The following is a 23,343-nucleotide window of genomic DNA, read 5'->3' as shown; positions in this document are numbered from 1 at the left end:
TGTGACAACTGGACATCACCTAGGGCCTAGATTATTCTTTCAGTCGATATATTACATTCAGTGTTATAAACACATATTGAATAATGACTAGTGATTGTAGTATCTACGAAATGATAATCTATAAATGAAACGATTTTATTACTTTAAAGCGGCCCGACCCGGTTTCTCTCGGGTAAAAATTTAAGAGTATCTTCATTATAAACAAAAATACAAATCTTTTCTCTTTACAATATTAGTATGGATTAGTATTTAGCTTTTGAAATTTTTAAATTAAAAATTCTAAATCCGAAATTTCATATCCATACATCCCTGGTTACCTATAGATTTGCATTTCTATGCCTGCAGCTGAGGCATTAAAAAAACATGTTTTTAGCTATGATTACTATTTGTTTTCTGTGGAAAAAAAACAAGTCAAGTCCTTCCTTGTTTCAATCAGATTTTTGAGCTCGTTGTGTAGGTATTTATAAATATCTACCTATATCTAATTTTATTAATTACCTATTTAAAGATATTAAGTTACCTAAATGAAAAGAAATCAAAATTGGAGTATATGTCCAGACATTCTGTCCAGACAGTTTTGCACATTGTATACATAAATAATGCGACATTGAGAACATACCTACTTAGATTTAAAATATGTGCCTACTTACTGAATTGTAATTTTTATGAATACCGTACGTCGGAGTTATTTATTTGAATTTAAAATAATGTGATTTGTTAACCATGAGATACAACAAGCAGGAGTTGGTTGCATTAGCGTCACAGACATCAAATAAATTTGATCGCGAAGGCGTTCTTGTCTTGAAGGAAAAACAGGATAGCTTTTTTCGCAGATCCGAAGGTCAGTATTGTATATTGTTATTATTTGCTGGAGATCTACTACTCCTTTGCATGGGTTATAATGTTAGCCTACAGGGTGATGATTTATTAGCAAGACTAATATAACAAGAGGAGTTTATATCCTTACTGTTTTCTTGGGAAGAGGTGGTCTATTGATGTAGCAATGATCTTTAGAGAATGCCCTAACTCAACCTATGTCCTATTTTGTATACTCTTTAATATTCAATATTGAACATTTTAACAATATTTTTGTCCCAGGTTGTTCTGTACGATGGTTTCGGTTGCGAGGGAATCTGCTTTTTTACTTAAAGGGACCAGAGCCATGGTATGAGCCTGTGGGAGTCATAATTTTGGGACACCATCAAGTTAAAATACAGCCACAGGATGAAAATGGTCAATGGCCATTCCATATTGGTATGAAGTTTTTAAATATTTTTCTGTAGATTAGAAAGAAAGTATATATACATTTTACATCGATATTTAGTATCTTGCAATTAAAAAATATCACCCTATCTAGGACCGAGCAGTTAATAGTAATTCCTTTTCTTTACCTTGCTTATTTTTATTTACTGTAATTGGTCTTAATTGCAGGTTGGGAAAATGGAATATCATACAGAATGGCTACATTCCATGAAAGTGAGCGTACTATGTGGCTCAAAGCGATACAAATGGTTTCTTTCAATACAATAAAAGCACAGATAGCAGATCTGAAGGAAAGATTAAACAAGATTAGACCAGTTTTGGACATAGCAAGCTATAGGATGCAAAAGGGAATTGTTATAGGTTAGAAACAAATTCAAAAACTTTTGAACTCAAACAAATACCTGAGAATATATAATAAATATATCGTAACTTCGGTTCGGTCTCACATTGTAATTGTTATAATTATTTTATGTAATTTTTTGTATGTTAAACTTTTTTCTTTAAATAACTTAATTTTTTTTAAACTGTGGCTACCACTCGCTTAATTTACTTGTTTACATATATGTATATTTTAATTATTTTTTTACATATATAGCACCACAATCTCTAATTTTGAGAATTTTGAATTGAGTTTTTTGAGTACAAGACTTTGATTCCAAGATTATATTGCTAGGTACACATATTCAATAGTCTGTATTGTTCAGTAAATAATAGTATATTCATAAATGCAGCAGAGAGAACTGAAATAAAGACTCTTGACCCGAACTAATTTGAATAATTTTTTAAATGCATGATCTCATAAGATAATCACAGTTTATTTAAAAATAATTGTAAAACTATCTGATATAGAGTTTATATTCCTTTGCACTTGATTTTTGACAAAGGGGAACATTTGTTTCCAGCCTTTCTCAATGCATATTTTTTTAACCTGTTGCCAGAAAAAACTCTGTTCAACAATAGGTAAATCTATGTGGAATGAATAAATTGAAAACTATATACATATAGTGATATTTTAATTTTTGGTTACTTCTGTGTATGGATATGGATATAGCTTCAACAATAGTATTTTGAATTAGGGTTGACTCTGACAGACAGGCAGTTGTAAATTTTATAGGTTTATTTTTTTACATTCACCTCAGGCTTAGTAGAATACAATCGGTAACACTCAAAAGAGACATATAGACCACTCAATGAACATTGGTAATCTTAAGTGTTACTTGTTTACAGATATGAACGAAGTGCCATTATGTGAGCTGGCGCTGTCGTGTGACAACTTGTTGTGTGACACACACGGGCGTCCGCCCTCGCCACATATAGTCGTGTACATCAAATTCAAAGGACTGTGCGTGCGATACGGGAACACAGAGATAGTAGAGGTAAAACCATAAATATAGAATAATATAAACAAAGCTAGATTTATTATTTAAATTTATTGTCTTTATGGAGCCTAGTGCGGTAAATTACCTGACAATAGAAAATGATAATTTTCAGGTGGGCTTCAGTTTAAAGCCAACCAAAATTTTATTATAAAATTGTTGTGAACACTGTCAATTCTGTGTTGACCCTTCGTACGTCTGAAGCCCTTGGGCATTAAAACAGTATTGACCGAGGGACTGAGACTCGTCAAGAGTCAATAGACATGACTTGTGGCCTTGAACTTGAGGTCCTTACATTTAAAATTTATATTCATTTATGTATTTGTTCCAGACATGCAGTAACCCGTCGTTTTCGAAGACCATATTGTTCCGAGCCAGCGATGGGCTGACTGGCGATGTCCATGTCAGGATCGTAGTGTATGACGTCAAAGAAAGGGTCTCTGAGACCTCTGTGCCTATGGGGTTTACTGCATTACAACTGAGCACTATACAAGTACATTTACATAATTTACTATATGGTTAAGCTGTAGTCCGCAGCTGCGTTAGCGGTAGCTTATGTTTGTCCTCGGGTTAATAACTATATGTATTCCAAATTTCATCAAATTAGGCCTTGCTGTTTAGCCGTGAAAGCGTGACGTGTGTAAAATATTATTGGATATTATGGATGTATGCTTTGAAATATTTTTGCAGTGTGGTGTCCACATTAAAATATAATTACTCGTGAATCGACATTCACGAGTAATAATATTTTAATGTGGACACTCATAGGCAATAATAGCATTCCCAAGGAGGGTTAACGTCAGGCAGGCGGCAGGCTAAAATCACTGCCGAATCTTGAAAATTTAAGGCTTGTTTCCTTTCCGAAATTTTTAGGTTTTGTCCCTTAGTCGCCTCGTATGACATGCACGGGTGGATATGGGGTGGTCCTATTATAGGGCGGAACCACACGCCACGAAATTAGATCAAGAAATTTATTTGAAAAAAATGGCTGACCTCTCTTTTGCGCCGTCAGTCACTCTTCTGAGGCAGTAGTGTTTGTCTTGTTTCTAAAACTCGAGATCGATATCGAATAACAGTGAAACACGGCCTATCAAAACAAATCGATTCATGTTTAATGTTCGGTCGAGATTAGTATGGACCATATAGGGACCCCATCCGGACTTACAATTCACTTGTTATAAAATATATTAATCGTTTCATAGGAAGCGCAAAGGTTACGAGTGGCCCTTCAAACAAGAGAGAATCAGTCGATCGGCTTTGTGACCATAAATGGATGGAGTTTAGAACCTACCTACATTGGCACTTCGCCGACACACACAAATGACAAGAACAGTATAGATATACCGCAGAAGGTAACTATGGGAGTCTGGACACTCAATGCTTTTATTTACTTACTAGTGATCCGTCCTGGCTTTGCTCTGATAATGCCATAATAATTTATACACCTAACTAAACATTCGCCAGGAAATACACTATTAGTGGGGACTGTACAACAATCTGTCCGGTAGTTTTTGAGTTTATCGCGTTCATGTAAACATACAGAACCAATAGTGGGACTTATTTTTGTAATATGTACCTAATGTATATACTCTTTCGAAATCGGTAGTAGACTTAGTTGTAAGGACATTGTTGACTTCCATAAGTGTTATTGGTAATTTTAGCGCCTTGTCAAAATCGTAAATATTTCTCCACAGACTAAAATTTTAAAGGGGGTCGCTAATTATATTTCGTGTAAATCTGTTTTGATTGCACTTTATAACATTTTATTGCACGTTATTAGAATTATATTTTCATCTGCACTCAATCACAATCATAATATGTTTCAGTATACCTTTTGACCATGTACTTTATTGTGTACTTACATTGTTATATTACTGATGAAAAATGATACGTACATTTATATTTAAGTAATGGTAAGCCCTTATGGCATGATAGGGGCCAACACTGTTTGAATGAATTTCTTTCGGCATTTCTTCTCAGCAGTGGTCGTTCCGAAATGCTAGTAGTTTGTAGCTTTGGTAAATATCATTTAATTTAGAATAGGATGTGAAAAAGTGCCTGTGAAGGTCTAATTATTGAATAAGTGATTTGATTTTGATTTTATATAGCAATATTCTAATTCACAATCACAACGACTTTCACAACGATGCAAAATCACATTATGTTTACAATAAGCCGAGAAATTACGTAGGTAGAATATTGTATATGATTTTTATTATTACTCACATTAATTTTCTTAAGATGACCGAGACTAGCTTTGTTGCCTATCTAGTTTAGACGATTTTTCATTTAGACCTGTACCATTTTTGGGGTGTGTCATGGACGGACAGCGCCTTAGTTTGACTCTATTTCCAGGTGTTATGCCATCGTCGGTCGCAGTCGTTGCCTCCCCGACTAGGCCTCAAACTCAAGTTCCCCTCGTGTGGCAGTTTGTTGAAGCAAAACTTCGCAAACAGCCAACAAGTCACGTACAGATTTCACTCAGGGTTAGGCGGGGATATAACTGTGCACGAGATCATGGCCGAACCGAAACTGTGCTATGCCATGCCGATGCAGCTTTTGTAAGTTTAAGTTGTTTTCTGTTGTTTAGTTTTGTAAGTTTTATTTAGTATAAATAAGTGGTACTGTTATCTTCGGTTACTGGTATCTAACGCATAACCTTCAAAAGGCGCATAAGGTGCATAGAGTTAGTCTCTATGCACCTTCTTCTTCATCTTTTGTTATACGACTTTTGTCTAAACGTGATAAAAAAAAAAATCCTATTTGAAGTTTTTTTTTAAACTTTTAATGTCGTTTCTATAAAACGTTAACTAATGTTGGACTTTACCTACATTGTCTCATTGCTCGGCTATTACATAGAGTTTAGTTGTGTAGAATCACAAATTAGATTGTATTTTTTTATATGAAAAAAAAAACTACAAATCACGAAAAGTCGTAGAATAAAAGTTGCTTGTTTTGATGTACCCAAGTGGTCTTTAGAAGGTTTTTCGTTTGATAACTGTAACCATGTATAGAGATATTATGTTTTTATATTTCTGTAAGTATATTAATCTTCAATCATCATCCATCACTCTTTATCCCATTTTATGTGAGGTCGATACAGTATGTCATTTTCCTATACTTTCCATGAATGATGTTAACTGTATATTTACTTAAAATTTGGCCATATCCTGCCTAATGGCTATCTATATCATCTTCGACCTTCTCCTACTTCTTTTCCCATTCAATTTAAAATCCATAACCCTTTTTACATCCTTCATTTATTATCTCTTCCTCTATCTTCCTTTATCATCACGTGACTACCATCCAAGGTATGTCTATGGTATGGACCATAGAAGCCTATATTAATTTCCAAATTTCCTCTAATTGGTGCTACCTTCAGATTGAAATGAATAGAAAACACTGATATTTACATAAGTATTTTAGTCTTTAATATTTTAGTAATTGATTTTATATTCACAAGATTGGAAGCTGTGTCAATGGCGCAACAAAAATATACATGTATTTCAATTAGTGGCAACTACCCTATGTTTTCCGACAGGGATATCTATATCCAGCGAGAGAAGGAGCTTCTAGAAGAGCTCCTGTCAGTAGGCGAGATGTGCAGCCAGTGGCAGTCGAGACAACTGGAGCTGGTCAGCGTGCACGTGTCTCTACTGAAGCACTACTGTCACTCCAAGCTGTGCATGCAGCAGGTGGACAGTGCACACTTCAAACCTTCCAGCAGGAAAGGTTTGTTTGACATCACCATCGTCAGCCATTTAAACGTTCCCACTGATGGGGACGCTGATGGCCTTCATTGGACGCTGCGCCATTGCGAGTTGGCGGGTTTTAACGATCGGAAATACAATCGCGAACAATGGCTTAACTTGCCTTTCGAAGCACGGAGGAGCTCAAAAAATATAGGTATAGTAAACTAATTTAAGAAAGAAGAATTTAATGTAAAAAATTAAATTTCATTTTCAATGTATATAAAATCGGTCCAATGGTTTAGCCGTGAAAGCGGAACAGACAGACAGATAAATAGACAGACTTTTGCATTTATTAGTTAGTATGAATAAGAGGCAGACGGTAATTGTTTTAATTGCAGATGAAGCTAGTTTGGAATTCGCGCCAATAAATCTTCACCTCCAACGCATGTGGGTACACAACGACACCCTGAACAAGACTGGCTTCCATGATGTCATCACTGTCGGCGCCTTCGCTGCTCACACGCACAAGGCAGAAAGGACTGGCGGCCTTATTTCGTAAGTGTTAGAGTCGTTTTTCGTGTACTGAATAAAATAACATTTTGTTAAGATGGTACATAGGTGCATTAGCGCCATTTTAATTTTGTTCAATGCTATGCTAATTGAAATATTTATTACAGGTTAGTACAAAAGGTGAAAGATGTGAACAGTGCCAAAGCGGAGTTGAATTCAGTGACCAACAAGATACAAGCGGAATATGAGAACGTGTTGGCTGTTAGGCGTCTGAGAGACGAAGTTAGCCAGGACCTCGACAAAGTCCTTATGCTTTTGTTGGCGAAGCAAGCGGCCGCTGTCGCTCCTGTGGTCGAGGGTGAGTGCCACCGAGTGGTCTATAGTTCAAAACCTACATATCAAAAAATCGATTTCTGAATTTAATAACAATAAAATAGTCCTTTTCGATGACTCTTTATGAAATAGTGAAAGAAAAAACTGTTATGAAAATAGTGAATAATATATTTAAGTGAAAAAATAGCCATAGTGTATCATTGGAGACATGCTATTTCACGTTTTGTTTTCCGTGAAACAGTGGTGAAACCGCTTCCCCACTCGTCTGCCTCAGCTACGCGTATTTTGTTGGAAATGGCAATTAGGCTAATGGCAATTAATCTCTTGAGAGGATACAATAATTGCTACATCTACAATAAAAAAAACTCATTATTAAATATCGGTTTAAATTGTTTCAGGAATGAAAAGTAAAGTCAAAAGTTTACTCGCGTTGTTTGAACCGACCTCCATTGAAGAAACGTTATCGTTTATTGGTTGGCCGGAAAATAATTACACGGACAATAACGAAACACAGGTGCGTATACTTCTGTAGGTCAGGTCAAGGTGGGATGATGATCTTATATCTTATAATGATCTTAGTTACATTGGCCTTGGATGTTTATAAAATATAATATCGTTTAAGGATCCCACAATACAAGTTCCGAACTTACTTTGGTGGGAACTCATCTGTGTGATTTGTTCATTTATTTATAGTTTCGCTATATAGATATCCTATGACCAGACGACTTTACATCAACTTACTATGTTCTACTAATCTTCCGCAGGCTATGTCCACAATAGTCCGCCTCACAGAACTATATTCCATGTTCGATACCATGAGCTCAGACTGCGACACCTTCGACGCATCTTCAAGCTCCAGCTCCAAAGAAACATCGCCCACGGTCGACTTCCCAACCCTCTCGTCGAGCGTGCCCAACATATTCGCGAACAACTGCCAGCAGAACAACAACAAAGAGCTCAAAACTGAACTTCATTTCTACAACAACTATTTCAAGAGTGAGAAAAAAGAACGGAACAATCTGAACCTGTCGTTCAGGTCCGTTCGTTCACCCGCGAAGTCGCGGTTGAACGACACGCAGAGTCTATCGTTCGATAGTAACAAAGTGAGACACGGGAGTTTGAGGGACGATTTCAAAAGTTCCGCGTCGTTGGAGCTCGTGTCCTACAGGAGTCTGATGAAAAGCATTGGAGGCAATGACAAGAAAAAGGTAATAATTTTCTTCTTAGAATGTTTTGTCGAATCTTGTAAATAGATATAGTACTCATATAGTTCGTCTTATCGAGAGTGTTATTGGCTATTGGTAAATGCATCTCACGTGACATCTAGTGGCAAATAAATGTTAGTTGGTAAATGTATTGTCTCACCCTGGACAATATTACTATGAGAAAAATACGTCCGCCGATGAATGTCCGTACAGTCAGTGTATCGAGTTTATAAGTTACGTATACGTTTGAGTATAATAATGCATCCCACTGCACTGAACCCGAATGAAATCATCAATCAACGAACTACCTTATTGCTACTACATAAGGTCTTAAATTAAAAACAACATAATTAATGTATTCTTTGACCTGCTTTTTAATTTAAAAACATTATTATTTATTGTAATAAAAGCGGTCCGCACCTGCTTTGCTCGGGTAAAACCATAATACAAAAGTATCCTATGTTACTCCTGAAGGTTTCAACGATCTGTGTGTCAAATTTCATCAAAATTGCCAATTAGTTTGTTAGTTATTTATTACAAACCAAATATACAAATCTTATCTTTCCACGACCAGAATGCGTGCGATTATTTGCTTTGTTGCTTACCCATTTAAGATACGATTTTGCGAGTTGTGTATTATATGTGAATAAATTCTCAAATTTATTACCTTATCATAATAAATCTAATTAACTCAAGAATTATTCTCGAAACGGCCATTTTTAAATATTCTTGGTCATAATTGGCTCTAGTTATTATATCACTTCACACTTTAGCTGTGCGAGATTCTTTATAATTGACTGTTAGTAAAAATAATGTTTGTAAAGAGGGCTATCTGTCACCTGTAATATTACAAGTCAAGTGAGTACTTGATTTTATATATTTTATTGAGTTTATATTTGATATTATAAATACCAAAGTTTATAATTCTGTCTGTCACGGCTTTCACGGAGTTTTGATTAAATTTGGAATAGATGTAGTTATTGATCGGACCTGCGGACAAGGGTTAGCTACTCATGTATTAACTTAGTAGGAGAAATGGTAAAACGCCAATAAGTTAACGATATTCCTAACTATAGTTTACTAGCTGCGCCCCGGGGCTTCGCTCCCGTGGGAATTCCGGGATAAAAAGTACCCTAAGTGTTATTCCAGGTTATTTTCTACCCGTGTAACAAATTTCATGACAATCGGTCTAGTAGATAATGCGTGAAGAGGTAACAAACAAACAAACTTACTTTCGCATTTATAGTATTAGTTTGGATTGACTTTACGGATCAGGAGGTTTTGGAAGCTAAACGTCCTTGGGTGCACATCGACTGCAATACATAATGCTCTCAGAGCAAAACGTCCTCAATTTAAAACGAGTGCTAGTTTTCAAAGCAAAAGGTCCTTATTTCTGAATGTTCTCATTGTAAAGCGTCATGACAGCTAGAAGAGATGTTTAACAATTTCATATTGAACCTTCTATAACGCGAATATTTTGCGTTGTATTAAGACGCTTCTGAATTGAAGTTATATTTATAAGAGTCGTGTTATATTTGCGTATGTAAATGCAGGCGTGTGTAATGCCATTTCTGTTGTCTCTTTTATTTTACATTGTTACCCAAGCTGCTTTATTGACCGTGAGAAAATATATATTGCTCTGGTATGTATTAAATTTTATATGCAGTGCGAATTATATTAGTGAAGAATTCTCTAATGAAGGCTAGGTATTCTATACGAAAGTTTCATTAATATGCACCTGCGATTGTTACCGTGTTATTTGCAACCGTTAAATATAATTATAAATATTAGACTAGTTGCCAGTCCCGGCTTCGCACGTGTAAAAATGTAATAAATTTTACACCTAAACCTTCATCAGGAATCCCACTATCTATTGGTGAAAACCGCATGAAAATCGATGCGTCAGTTTATGAGTTTATCGCGAACAGACAGAAAGACGCCACAGGTGGACTTTGTTTTATAATATGTAAAGATAAGGATACATTTCTACGAAACATTGCGAAAGAGTGGGGTCTATGTTCAGCTGTGGTCTGATACATGCTGAGATGAGAATGATGATGTTTATAAAAGCAAATACATAGCCAGCACTATGATGGATTGGATGATAATATATCCATGTATAAGTTTGTTATAGATGCAATGGTCCAGTCTTCATCCACTCACTATTTGAAGATATCCGATTTGAACCTGGTACCTAGGTGGCTATAGTAGCTATTTCTGTTTCTTATCGTTTTTCCGGTTGCTTGCGTTAACATTGAGCGTTGGAGTCCATTGTCTGTTTTATATAAAAGCTACGCTCCGGGCTTCACTCCTTAATGTCGAGTAATAAAGTAAAAAATTGTGATTTTCTGTAAAGCAGTGATAAGATGAATACACACATTTTTATGGTGCCTACATAAGCTCATGCATTGGCCGCGCGAAAGAAAAATTATGTAATGTTACAGCAATGTAATTTTGTATAAACTTTCGTTTCCACGCGCGTTTATCATAGTTAATATTGGGGCTTACTATGGGTAGAGCTTTTCCCAGTAGTGGGACAATAGTAAAGAAAAATGAATATGTCCTTGATAAGATATGGTGCTTTAGCAAAAATGCCCTATAGAGATAAATCGGATTATAATTAAACTTATGATGAAGCTAAATGCTATAATACTCTTTTTAGAATTAGTACTTATATGCATCATTACTAGCTGCCCTATCCCGTCTCTAGTTCCACTCCCGTAGGAATTTCGGGATAAAAGTTACCCTATGTGCATTTCCAGGTTATATTTTGTCTGTGTGCCAAATTTCATCAAAATTAGTCCATTCGTTTTTTGGTGATCGCATTTATATATTTATTAAAGCTACTAGCTGCGCCCCGGGGCGTCGCATCCCGTGGGAATTTCGGGATAAAAAGTACCCTATATGTTATTCCAGGTTATATTCTACCCGTGTACCAAATTTCTTAATAACCGGTCCAGTAGATTAAGCGTGAAAAAGTAACAAACATTTACAAATTTTCACAAATTTTGCTTAGGCGACTGTCTGAAATTTTTCCTGGTTGTGTCCACCGGCGCTAAGCGAATTTATTATCATTATTTTAAAACGAATTAACGATAATTAGTCAATAAATAATAATAATAAATATATTAGGACAAATCACACAGATTGAGCTAGCCCCAAAGTAAGTTCGAGACTTGTGTTATGGGATACCAACTCAACGATACTATATTTTATAACAAATACACATATACGAGTAGATAAACATCCAAGACCCGGGACAATCAGAAAAATATCATTTTCCATCATGACCCGACCGGGGATTGAACCCGGGACCTCTCGGTTCAGAGGCAAGCACTTTACCACAGCGCCACCGAGGTCGTCGATTATTTATAATATTGGCTCAAGCTTTGGACGAATGTTGTTAATTCTTATAATTTATATATCTACTTAATTCCATGTGTTTATAGCTGTTTTTGAATATGTGTTTTTAATTATTGTAAAAAAACATGTTATGTTTGTTTCATTATTATTTTACTGTTGCATTGTTTGTATGTACCTATAATTTCTATTATTTTTATTGGAATACATTAAAATTTAAGTATATGTAAGAATATTGTATATTTAGTGTTATTTTTGCATCTCACAGCATAATTCTCTGTTTCGCTTTCAGCATTAAGTTCGAAATTTGATTATAAATAGTCTTATTTGGAGCGATTATTTAATAAATAAGTAAACAAGGAATATAATCCTGTGAAGACTCGTATATTTAAATATATATATAAGTCTTCTACTACACTATCACAATACATAGAGATACAGTGCTTAAACCCTTCTGGGCTCCGTCGCTCTATGGCGGCGGAAGGAACCGGGAAAACGAACTGATGAGAGGGACATTTAGCCCTTTCGCGAATTGCTTGTATTGTACATGTGCGTATTCGTCGTTACCTGTTAGGTACATCAAGGCATATGCTGAGTGGAGCCCTAGCTTTTTTGTTTATATTTCGAGGGATATACGATATAGAGAGACATAGAGAGATTTCTGGGGGGGTGGCATCATATTGCACCCGATAGAGATCTATGGAAGCAGAAAGGGGAGGCCCTTTCCCAGTAGGGGAACACTTACAGGCTATTTAGAAAAAAATCGAGGTGGTTAAACTATTTTCTATACGCTGTGCTCTTGTACTACGCTCTAATCCCTAACTCATTACGCGAGTGGGAATCGTGTGCGAATGACTATACTATATCTTAAGTCCTTGAAATTCATACTGTCGACTGAGTCGAGCGGAGTTCTAGGGTTACTTAATATACTAGAGCTATTTTACATACAAAAAGTAAATGTGTCGATTTGCATTGCACACATTAGTTTAGGAATAAAATACAATGGTAAAACCTCAGATAGACAGTGTGGCAATGCCGCAGTATTATGGCACCGTCTTATTATATTTGACGAAGATTGTTGAGCATATTTCAGATGTTATAACCCAAATACGAAGCATGGCATGTGACTTTATGGACGAAGCTTATGGTGCATATTTTGGTTAAATTTTGACGAAGCTGTAGCGAATATATATTTTTTAATTGTAAAGAATTTATTTTACCAAATTAAAATAAATTACAAATAAATTACAAAGTACTCTGTGAACACAATTCTATTTTAATGATAAGTTATTAATATTATGTCAGTCAAAAATGATCAAAAGAAAAAAATCCTTTAATGATGAAGTTTTACTCGTGGCTTTCTTTATGTGTATTTCGCACGAGAACAGTTTCTCCCTGGTTGTAGACATATAGGCTCTATGTCCTTTTCCTATTTTATAACTATGTGTATTGCAAATTACAATATTGGTTAACTAGATATTGCCCGAATAATTAACGAATAAAAAACATACTGTGTAGTTTTCCTCACGATGTTTTAGAATACATACTCATGAGGTATGTATAAGTCTGATTCGAATTGAGATTTTTGATCATTCTACCATTGTTACTTTTAGACTTATCATTAAAACTTAGACGCTAATGTAATAAACTTGAAAGATTGTGGGAATATTAGGTGTATTTTTTCTTTTCCACAAACATTGCTAGACGAATTTAGAAAGTTGTAGTCTAGATATAATAACGTATGCATAATAATTATGTAATGAAGGATAATAAGCCTGTCAATAGTCTGACAAGACTAAAACGGAAAACAGACTTTGGGCTATCGCTTAACGGGAAGTAATTTAACGGTCAAACGACGAAAGAGAGAGTATTTATGTAATAACCCAACTGAGAGGATTATTATTTAGAGTTATTTATACAAATTAAAATATAGGACAATAATAATATTATTAATTTTTAAATTTGATCGTCCGTACAGGGTTCCGACCGAAGGGACTCGTCCGGGTTTCCTCCAGGGCAGCTGGACCCAGCAGCGAGGGACATGCACCTGTCCTATCTGACAAACATCAGCAGCAACGTGGAGGAAGCCCTGGCTGCAGTGGCCAAGGGCTCGGCGGAGGCCGTGGTATGTCTTGACGGTGAGTATCACTCATCTGAACGTTGAACCGGTGTAGCGGTGGTGGTCCAGTGGTTAAGACGACGTAACGCCGACGGTGATTCGAATCTTACTCCAGCCACATGAGTTTGTATACCAATTATGCATAATAGTTTTCATAGACCATCACTTGCTTCCGTTGAAGGAAAATATCGTGAGGGAGCCTGCACACTACTTGACAGTTAGCACATTAGTGTTTGCGACTACTTGCCATTAGGATGTCGGTGGGTCATCGTAAAAGTCATGCCTTTGGCGACTTGAAAAAACCTGACACCAGTGTTAGCAATAACACTATAGATAAGAAAGGAGTTTTCCCAGTTGCATTCCGGCAGTGTTAAAAATAAACTTCAAAATTTTGAAGATTCGACTGTGATTTTGTGCCTAGGAATGTGTCTCGTATATAATAAAGGTTATAAATTTTGATTTAATGAAAAAAGAAATAACTGAAGACTGAAGAAGAAGTGGATGGTGCATTAGGCAGGATATGGGTAAACAGGAAGTATATGGGGTAGTTCACAGAATCACTCTTCATCGAAAGCACGTGTGTTCGAAAATTTTTTGATTTCTTAAAATCTAGATAATTTTGAATTAAAATAATCGGTTAATTCAGTTCTGCTTGACATAATTGGGTTAGATTAAGTACGAACCTGATTCGCCTGTCGTACCTGCAGTCCTGGTTTTATAGCGTGAAGAGGGATACCGTGGTGTTTTTAGTGGGTTCAAGCCCCACATGCTCTCTGCGAATCGGCATTTTCACCTCGAAAAAAAAAGGTAAGAACGTGATAATAAAGTTTAAGTAACTTGAGGTGTTGTTGAAAATTTTTTTTCGCCGAAACATGCTTTCGGTGAAGATTCTGTGAACTGTGGACACCTCGAAGTATATTTTAATATATATTAATACCTATTCATATCAGACAGGAGTGGAGGAGACTGTGAACTATCATGCTGTACCGACCCTACATACAGTTGGTTAAAGGGCCTTGGTTTAACCGCTTAGATGATGATAATTAGCCATCCTAAAGTTTTCTTTTATGTGGATAGATAATACGATAATTTGTATAACAAAGTTATCACAAACGAAATATTCTTGTGACCTAGATAAAACTTCGCTGGGAGACAAGATCGAGCAGCTGAAAGGCTACATGGAGTCCCTTAAGTGGAGCAGCAACGAAGCAGCTCGTTGGCTGCGTATATCGCACGCGGCTCTGCGGTTACGTTGCGAATCACCCAGCTGGGCTCAGGAGAAGGCGTTGCTTCAGACCAGGCGGGATACGTGCTTCTCACAAGCGGTAAATAACCTTGATTTACTTTTAGAACTTCACTCTCCCACGGGGCGTTTTCCCGACTCCTTCTTTAGCCGTTGAGCATCAGAGCCCATCCAGCCTGCTTTTTCTTTTCCGCTGCGTACGGTCTCTGGCATCACTAGTTGTCAGATCATTGACACGCGTATCATCCTTGACTAAATCTTGCCAGCATTTCTTGGCTTTGCCACTTTGACAGCTTTAGACAGGAACAGCATATCCAGGTATATATGTATATAGTAGCAGCATAGGTATATGTAATTTACCTGTCTACACTATCCCTTGTTATCTTACGAATATAAATAAGAATGTTATGATGTGAGGTTGTTTGTTGCTCTCACGCAAAATATGAGGACATTCTGTGTGTGTATAGTCGGGAAGCTGGTGTACAAAGGTATAAGGACAGCGCATTCTCTCACAATCTTAAATTGGTTTCACATGTTTCTATATCAGCGTCCTTACAGATTGTGGAATGAAAAAAACATGATATATTTGAATTTCTGAGTGTATTGTTGCCAGCCAAAAGTACGTCCACATATTTCCTATTCTCTATAGACAGCTCACCTCTATTTTTACATGCCACTTTTGTCGTGTGTTTGTTTTCGTAAAAGTCACGTCAGATGCCTTAAGGCGACTTGAATAACATCTGTGTTGGTGATAACACACACGGAAAGAAGAAGAATGTCTATTTTTATGATGGCTCAATTTTTTCCCCAGTTGGCGACAGTAACGACTGGGCTGCTCTGTTGGCTGTGCTCCGTGGCCAGTGACGTGGTGGTGAAGACGCTCAGCAGCGGGCTGGGGCCGTTGTGTGGGTTCGAGGGTTTGCTCAGCTTGCACGCCCGCGAGCGCGCGATGTGGGGCGACATGGTTGTCGCGGTCGAGGATCTGCAGACTGTTGTCTTCACGCTCACCAAAGTTGGACACGGGTGAGTATTTGTTCAATGATTCATAGGGAATATTACTACAATATTAGCCCGTCAGAGGACAGCACTGAGGACTGACGTTTTGGCGGTAAACATTCGTGGGCATCTTGGCCACAAATCGTGATAAATAATACAATTTTACTGAAATTACAGTTAATATATTCAACAGCACCATATTCATACCACGACAGTCTTTAAGTAATAATGCAATAATACAACGTGTTTGGAAAGAAATAATGGGAATTAATCATTACCAAAGGATATAAATATGTTCATATACGCAAAGTGGTTGTGAAAATTATCGGTATATTCTTCACCGCCAATTATTCTTCCAGTAAAAAAATACTCAAACTATTAATTAAATTGATTAAACAAGCGGATGAGTGACAACGATTAATACATTTTTTTATTCACCTAAAAATATAGACGAAAACAGATACACACCTTCATACATAAACAAATGACGAACTCAATGTTAATTTAATCTGTTGTTAATTTTTATCTATTTCTCCGAATCGTTGCCTATTTTTCCGAGGCAACCGCACGGAGAAACAATAAATGAATAAGTTTAATGTTTCTATGTATTTATGCGTGTTGCAGCAACATGTCCGTACCTCAAGTGAGCGGCAGTCGAGGCGCGCTCACTGTACACATACCGGTGTCAGATTCCTTGTTCTCCATGTTTACGTGTAAAGAGGTCAGTATTCTATTAGTATTATACGATCATACAAATTAGCTTACGTTAGGAAAATATAATTTAATAGTTTTTAAATTTGCTGTATACACGTGTGTTGAAATGTTGCCTGATTTTACTAATTAGTGTTATATGACTTGTGTAATTTTGGTGACAATTTGTCATGGGTATTACTTTTTTTTTTTGGGGATGCCTGTACGAGCACCTGACCCGGGCGATCAGCCCTGGGACCATTTCGCCCAGACGTGTGTGTTTGAAATAAATAATTTATTATGATTTTATCAGAGCGAAGCCGGGCCGCCAGTATTCTACTATAATATTATAAATGCGAAAGTTTGTGATGATGTATGTGTGTATGTTTGTTACTCTTTAACGCAAAATCTACTCGTTGGATCGATATGAAATTTGGTACACTGGTACAATACAACGTGAAACAACACATAGGGTACTTTTTATCCCGAAATTCTCACGGGAGCGAAGCCCCGTGGCGCGATTAGTACAATATATTTGTTTCCAGCACCTGTCGTTCACAATAACGGCAGTGTTCTTCAACATCGGCATCAACGAGAAGGCAACACTGGCCGAGGCGCTCGGCGAGACATTGCCGCAGTACCACTCCAACACAGATAACATGGACCGCCTCAGCAAGTACTACCATAAGTATTCTAAGATCTTCCCCATGGACCATTCCAATAGAGGTGAATATTTGCATTAGTTGTCGATAAAAACTGATCGTTAAATCGTATTTACAATTATTTATATTACATTCATATATATATATATTACTATTTAATAATGAAAGTATGAAACACAGGGCTAATTAAAAGACTGGAGTCGTATAGTCTCATTCTTACCTGTTGAGGTATGACAGGTAAGAAATTGAGGAATTCAGGCGTGTGGACCTAAGTGTGCATAAGAAAACCTACCCAAATTCATTGCAAACTCGCCGCTATTACGGCGCCATAGAGATTCATGCAGAGTAACTTGATGTGCTGTTGACTGTACTACAAAAACAAATAAAGCTTAGAAACAGCCAGACGGCGACTTTTTATATACCTAATGATATTTTTTATCAAACTTTAAATATACATATAGCGTCTTCATACTTTTTCACAGCTTCATCACGAACAAAACCACTGGAAGAAGTTATGGAAAATTTGAGGATAGCAGTACATAAGAAAGTGCCAAAAAATATTGAAGTACTCCAATTGGCGGCACTCGCTACTAGGCTTATGAACGGTAAGTATAGTTATTTAAAAAATGTTACCACTTTATGCCCGCGGCTTCGCCTGCTTAAATCTCCCACAGGAACAGTTATTTTTCCGAGACGAAATGAACCCTATGTCCTTCTCCATACTTCAAACTACATGCGTGCAAAATTTCAAGTTGATTGGTCGTGCAGATAAAGCGTGAAGGGGTAACAAAATTACGTTCGTATTTATAATATTAGTTAGGATTACAGACTTATGTAATTTGCCGTGGTTTGATAGTAGTATACTTGAAGTCTTGTAAGCTAAATTAGACCTTTCCAGTGTTCGATTCAGGAACCCATAAAAGACCTATGGTGTAAAATTATAAAAATTTGTGGAGCTAGTGTCCCATTAGATAGCCTTAACAAATTCATGCAAAAGTGTGAACAAAGACAACAACTATTATCAAAAAATTTCACTTCCTTTTAAATTAAATTTTATGGCTCCATCGTTTAGTCAAACGACGATTTTGCCAATGTCAAGGCTGAGTAAGACACAGTGATTATTGCAAAAAAAATATAATCTGTTAAAAATTCCACAGCAGAGCAAAAATTTTGTTGCTGTCCGTGTGGGAGCACCGTTAAAAAACAAAGTGTTATTACAATAAATTTATCAAAAAATTTAGCGGCTATCTGTGTTCCGAGCACTGTTGAAAACAATTTGAATTTCTCTGGGCTATAGGTATAAGGTTTACATCGTGTAAGAGTGCCAAAGACAGGACAGGTATGTCGGTCACCCTGGAGCAGAGTGCCATCCTCGCGACTGAGTACCACCTCGCTGACCACGAGCTGCAGAAGGCGCTCGACATCATGCGCAGGTAAAACAAATATGGTCTACCTGGGGTAAGATGGTCGAATGGGGATATAGGGACAATTTTGTTATTTGTTTATTTAATATTACTGTCTACTGGTATCAAACGCAAAACCGCCTAAAGACTACTTGGGTACGTCAAAACAAGCAACTTTCATTCTACGAATTTTCGTGATTAGATTTTTGTTTTAATTTTTGCGATTCTATTCACATATTAACTCTATGTAATAGCCAAGCAACACTACTGTACTGTCTCACAGTAGCGTTATGTAGCGGAATCGAACATAGAGTTAATTTTTTATAGAAGCAGCATTAAAACTAAAAAAAGGATTTTTTTTGTATTTATCACGTTTAGACAAAAGTCGTAGAACAAAAGATGTTAGTCTCTATGTACCTTATGCGCCTTTGGAAGGTTATGCGTTAGATACCAGTAACCCTAAATATGTTTATATAATATACTACGAAGATTCTGTACCGTAGTAATTTTGGGATAAAAGTACTTTTTGTGTTATTCCAGGTTATATTCTACTCGGCTGATAAATTTCATAACAATTAGAAGATTTTGCGTGAAACAGTAACATACATACACACCTACATCCTCACAAACTTTCGCATGTATAATATTAGTACGCCGCGTCTCGTCCCGGCTGCGCTCGAGTAAAAGCATACAAAATTATACAGCTAAACCTTATCCAGAAATCACACTATATATTGATGAAAACCGCATTCAAATCCGTGCAGTAATGTGTGAGTTAGTTTATCGCGAACAGACAGACGCGACTGAGGACTTGGTTTTTGGTATATGTAAATATAAGTATAAAGATTTTATTTATTATGGTACCAACATATGGTACCAACATATATATATATATATATATATATATTGCCGGCCTGACGTCAACTCTTCTTGGGAATGCTATTGTTGATTTACAGCTGCCTAGGCTCACACAATAGCATAGCTCAAATTACATTTCTATAAGAATATTATGCGAGATTGTATATTTTCCTCATCAGCGAGGGGTGTCGCCGCGAAAATACATACAAGAACATCGGTATAAGAAAGTATGCGTTCGCGAAGAAGCAAGTCATGGCACTGCCCCCCGAGTATAGGCCTCCTGCGGGGACTTACGGCGCTTCCCCTACCTAAGACTGTAAGAAAATCATGGTACAGATAATATTTTGCGGGTTTTTGAATTTATAATACAGGTGTGTCAATATTAACGGGACCTAGCACTAACCTTTTTTATTTAAACCCACGAACACACTATAGAACATTTGACGTGCCACTTGTCGCTCTATCCCACTCATTTCTATTGTCTCGAGTGAGACACACTGTCGCTCTCACTCGTGTGAATTGTAATGAAAAGGAAAGAACGATATGTTGCGCGTCGTTAGTCGCGTCGATATAGTTGACATTTCAACGCATGTTGCAGCCAGACTGGCGAATTTGCATTGTAAAATTGTGGTGGTGGGTGCAGTTTCGCAACAATCACTCTACCCTACTATTAATATTTTTTTTCGCCATTTTTTTCCCACTTGAGTGAAGTCAACACAGTTAATTATCCTATTAATGTGACTTTATGAAAACTAGTACGGTTCGCGCTAAGTCCCATTAATATATATGTAGATATTTATCATATGAGCCTTGGCTGTGTGAGTAACTGACCCGTTATCAAGCACAACTGTGCTTAAATTAATTACTTATATGTTGTAAACAAAGCACACGCGAACATAGCTATTTGCATCTTAAAAATTAGCTTTTAAAATTATTTTTAATCGTTATATGAGGTGTTTCAAAATAGCTTCCACCAAAAGTACCTAATAATTGATTATTGTTTAATTTTCTTATTGTGACAAAAAAAATAATAAATTAATTAGCACATAGGATATCACTAACAGATTTCCGAATATATTACGAGTTTTCGATAAATGGATATTGTGTGACTGTATATAAAAAAAAAAGTAAAAGTTATCGATCGGTAAAGAATATTTAAGGGTGTAGTATAGTCACTACAAGTTCATGCATGTAGGTGCATTCATTTTAGTTCATTCGTTTCAGTAGTGAATATTACTGACCTCTTTCGTCAACTTTCACAGGTTGAGTTATGTCAACAAAAATAGTTAAAATTTCAAGACTTAAATATAAATTTATCGAATTTTCCAATTTACCGACTTATGAAAATTTCAGATTTGCTTAATTCTTTTTAACAATTTATTATAGCACCCAATAGAACGTTATATTATGTACTTAAAATATTTACATAATTAAAATTAATGTACGTAAACGTAAGTACACGACACCTTCACATCGCTCGAATGTATTGTTAAACATTGGATAAATTTATTTATATGCTCAATTTATTTCAAGATTCGTTCACACCTTGATTAAATGCTGGTGCAGACCTAATGCGTATGTAATACGCATGCGTAACGGTCGCATGGGATTATAGCAAGCGCCAGTTGCAATGCAGATAGCAACAATTTCATATAATTAAATTATATTCCGTATAATTTTGTTTGACATTACATTAACTTGATTGTTGTAATAACTTTATTGTACGTGTAAATAAGTGCATGAATTAAAATTAACACAAGATGGGATAAGTCCGCCGTTGAACATGTATTTTGTATGTACAACTGGTGATTTATCCCTTGTATATTATATCTTACACCTGTTTCCGTTACTTGTGGTCGAACCACTTCTATATTGGGTGAATTTCACAACTGTTTGAACGCGGCGTGTAGCGATTCATTAGTGTCGCATATTTTTTTTAAATAAAGAATATTTTTTTAAAATTAAACATTTATAAAATTAACATTGTACCAGTACTTTACTTATTTGTAAAATAGGATAATTAAATTGATTACTGTGTGCGCTACAATTTAATAAACACTAATGACAGCCCGCAGCGGCGTTGAAAGCGCTCGTGAAATTCATCCTATTATTCGCCAGGACAAAGTTTAATTACATTTAGATTATATTATGAAGTAGTATTTATTATAAACGAACGCTCTTGGGTTTCGCTCCATTGGGAATTTCGGAATAAATAGTACCCTAAATGTTATTCCAGGTTGTATTCTACCTGTGTACCAAATATTACCACAATGTGAGGACGTATGTGTTTTACTGGCGGTCCAGTACATCCTCACAAACTTTCGCATTTATAATATTGGTAGGATGCTTGTTTTATTTATTGTGTCCATAGATATGTATCGTGTCAATTTTTTTTTTCTGAAAATTTCTATTTGATTCATTGTGAAATATTTTTATTTGAATCGTACTTAAATTTGATGAATTAGTATTATATGGTATTTGTTACAAATTAGGCTTAAAATTGGCTAATAATTAAATACAACCCTTCACTGAACCTTGTACAGGACGCACGCTTTTAACTCTAGTGACTCTTTGCAATCTTTCATATAGAATTTTGCAATCGTATCTCTTTGCGTATCTGTGCAAACAATAGATTTGACAGACCGTTTCTACCGCTGCGGCCGCGGTGTCATTATAATTTTTAAAATTTTGACATAGACAAGTAGTTATACTATCTTACGTTAAAATAATTAATCTGTAGTAAGGATATGTCAATTTTATGAATGATTGATTTTGGAAATGACGCCCTCGGTGGCGCAGTGGTTAAGTTCTTGCCACTGAAGCGAGAGGTCCCGGGTTCAATCCTTGGTCGGGTCATGATGGAAAATGATCTTTTCCTGATTGGCCCGGGTCTTGGATGTTTATCTATATATGTATTTATTATTAAAATATAGTATCGTTGAGTTAGTATCCCGTAACACAAGTCTCGAACTTACTTTGGGGCTAGCTCAATCTGTGCGATTTGTCCTAATATATTTATTTTTTTATTTATTCCTCAAGAAAATTGACGGATCGTAATGAAAGCGCGGGCGCGGGCGCGGGCGCGGGCGCGGGCGCAGCAGTCGAAACGCTCTGAGAACAACTTTATTCTTATAATCTCACTTCACTTTTTAATTTTATGGCTCCATCGTAGCCAAACGATGATTTTGCCAGTCAAGGTCGAGAAAGCACTGCGAATATCACTAAGCATTATAATCAGTTAGCATTTCTAGAGCAGCACTTTGTTTGTTTCGTTATGTCAATGTCAAATATATACGTATGTATACATGACATATTTTTACTTTTTATTTTTACATGTTTTGACTTTTTATGAATAAGAGGATTTATCTTTTAATATTCCAAATTTTATATCAAATTAATTCTAACATAAAGTTGACCAAAATCTTCCAATGTAGATGCCAATATATATATTTTATAAGTACGTAATGAGTCGATATACGATATATGTTATCAATGTGTGTGAAATTGTATATTTTGAATGATTAATGAATTAAAAATTATTACCTTAAATTTATTATCTTATCGAAAAATTAATAAGTATAGTTTTGCATACTCTGTATTAATCGAGTACAAAAAAGGACTCGTTGCTCTGTC

General features: G+C 36.1%; 1 protein-coding gene across 1 annotated transcript; it reads left to right on the top strand.

The window, feature by feature from the left end:
• Positions 1-425: 425 nt before the first annotated feature.
• On the top strand, positions 426-20,745 carry LOC128682963 (inositol polyphosphate-4-phosphatase type I A-like). The gene is made up of 20 exons (XM_053768053.2): positions 426-841; positions 1,099-1,254; positions 1,432-1,623; positions 2,491-2,639; positions 2,971-3,132; positions 3,842-3,991; positions 4,995-5,200; positions 6,181-6,371; positions 6,730-6,886; positions 7,009-7,199; positions 7,573-7,688; positions 7,939-8,382; positions 13,718-13,877; positions 14,993-15,183; positions 15,913-16,124; positions 16,722-16,818; positions 17,333-17,513; positions 17,932-18,054; positions 18,747-18,882; positions 19,890-20,745. Exons 1-20 carry the CDS (start codon positions 724-726, stop codon positions 20,020-20,022), a joined length of 3,465 nt encoding a protein of 1,154 aa, XP_053624028.1. The 5' UTR covers positions 426-723; the 3' UTR covers positions 20,023-20,745.
• Positions 20,746-23,343: the final 2,598 nt, after the last annotated feature.

The sequence above is a fragment of the Plodia interpunctella genome, chromosome Z (genome assembly GCF_027563975.2).
Source record: "Plodia interpunctella isolate USDA-ARS_2022_Savannah chromosome Z, ilPloInte3.2, whole genome shotgun sequence".
In the NCBI taxonomy this organism is placed as follows: domain Eukaryota; kingdom Metazoa; phylum Arthropoda; class Insecta; order Lepidoptera; family Pyralidae; genus Plodia; species Plodia interpunctella.
This window is presented reverse-complemented; position numbering and strand designations above follow the sequence as displayed.

Bases quoted from the DNA above. Each gene is read 5' to 3' on its own strand.
- LOC128682963 (XM_053768053.2), top strand. From the start codon at position 724: ATGAGATACAACAAGCAGGAGTTGGTTGCATTAGCGTCACAGACATCA. The intron at 18,055-18,746 runs GTAAGTATAGTT...TCTGGGCTATAG, and splicing joins CGCTACTAGGCTTATGAACG to GTATAAGGTTTACATCGTGT. The intron at 18,883-19,889 runs GTAAAACAAATA...TTTCCTCATCAG, and splicing joins GCGCTCGACATCATGCGCAG to CGAGGGGTGTCGCCGCGAAA.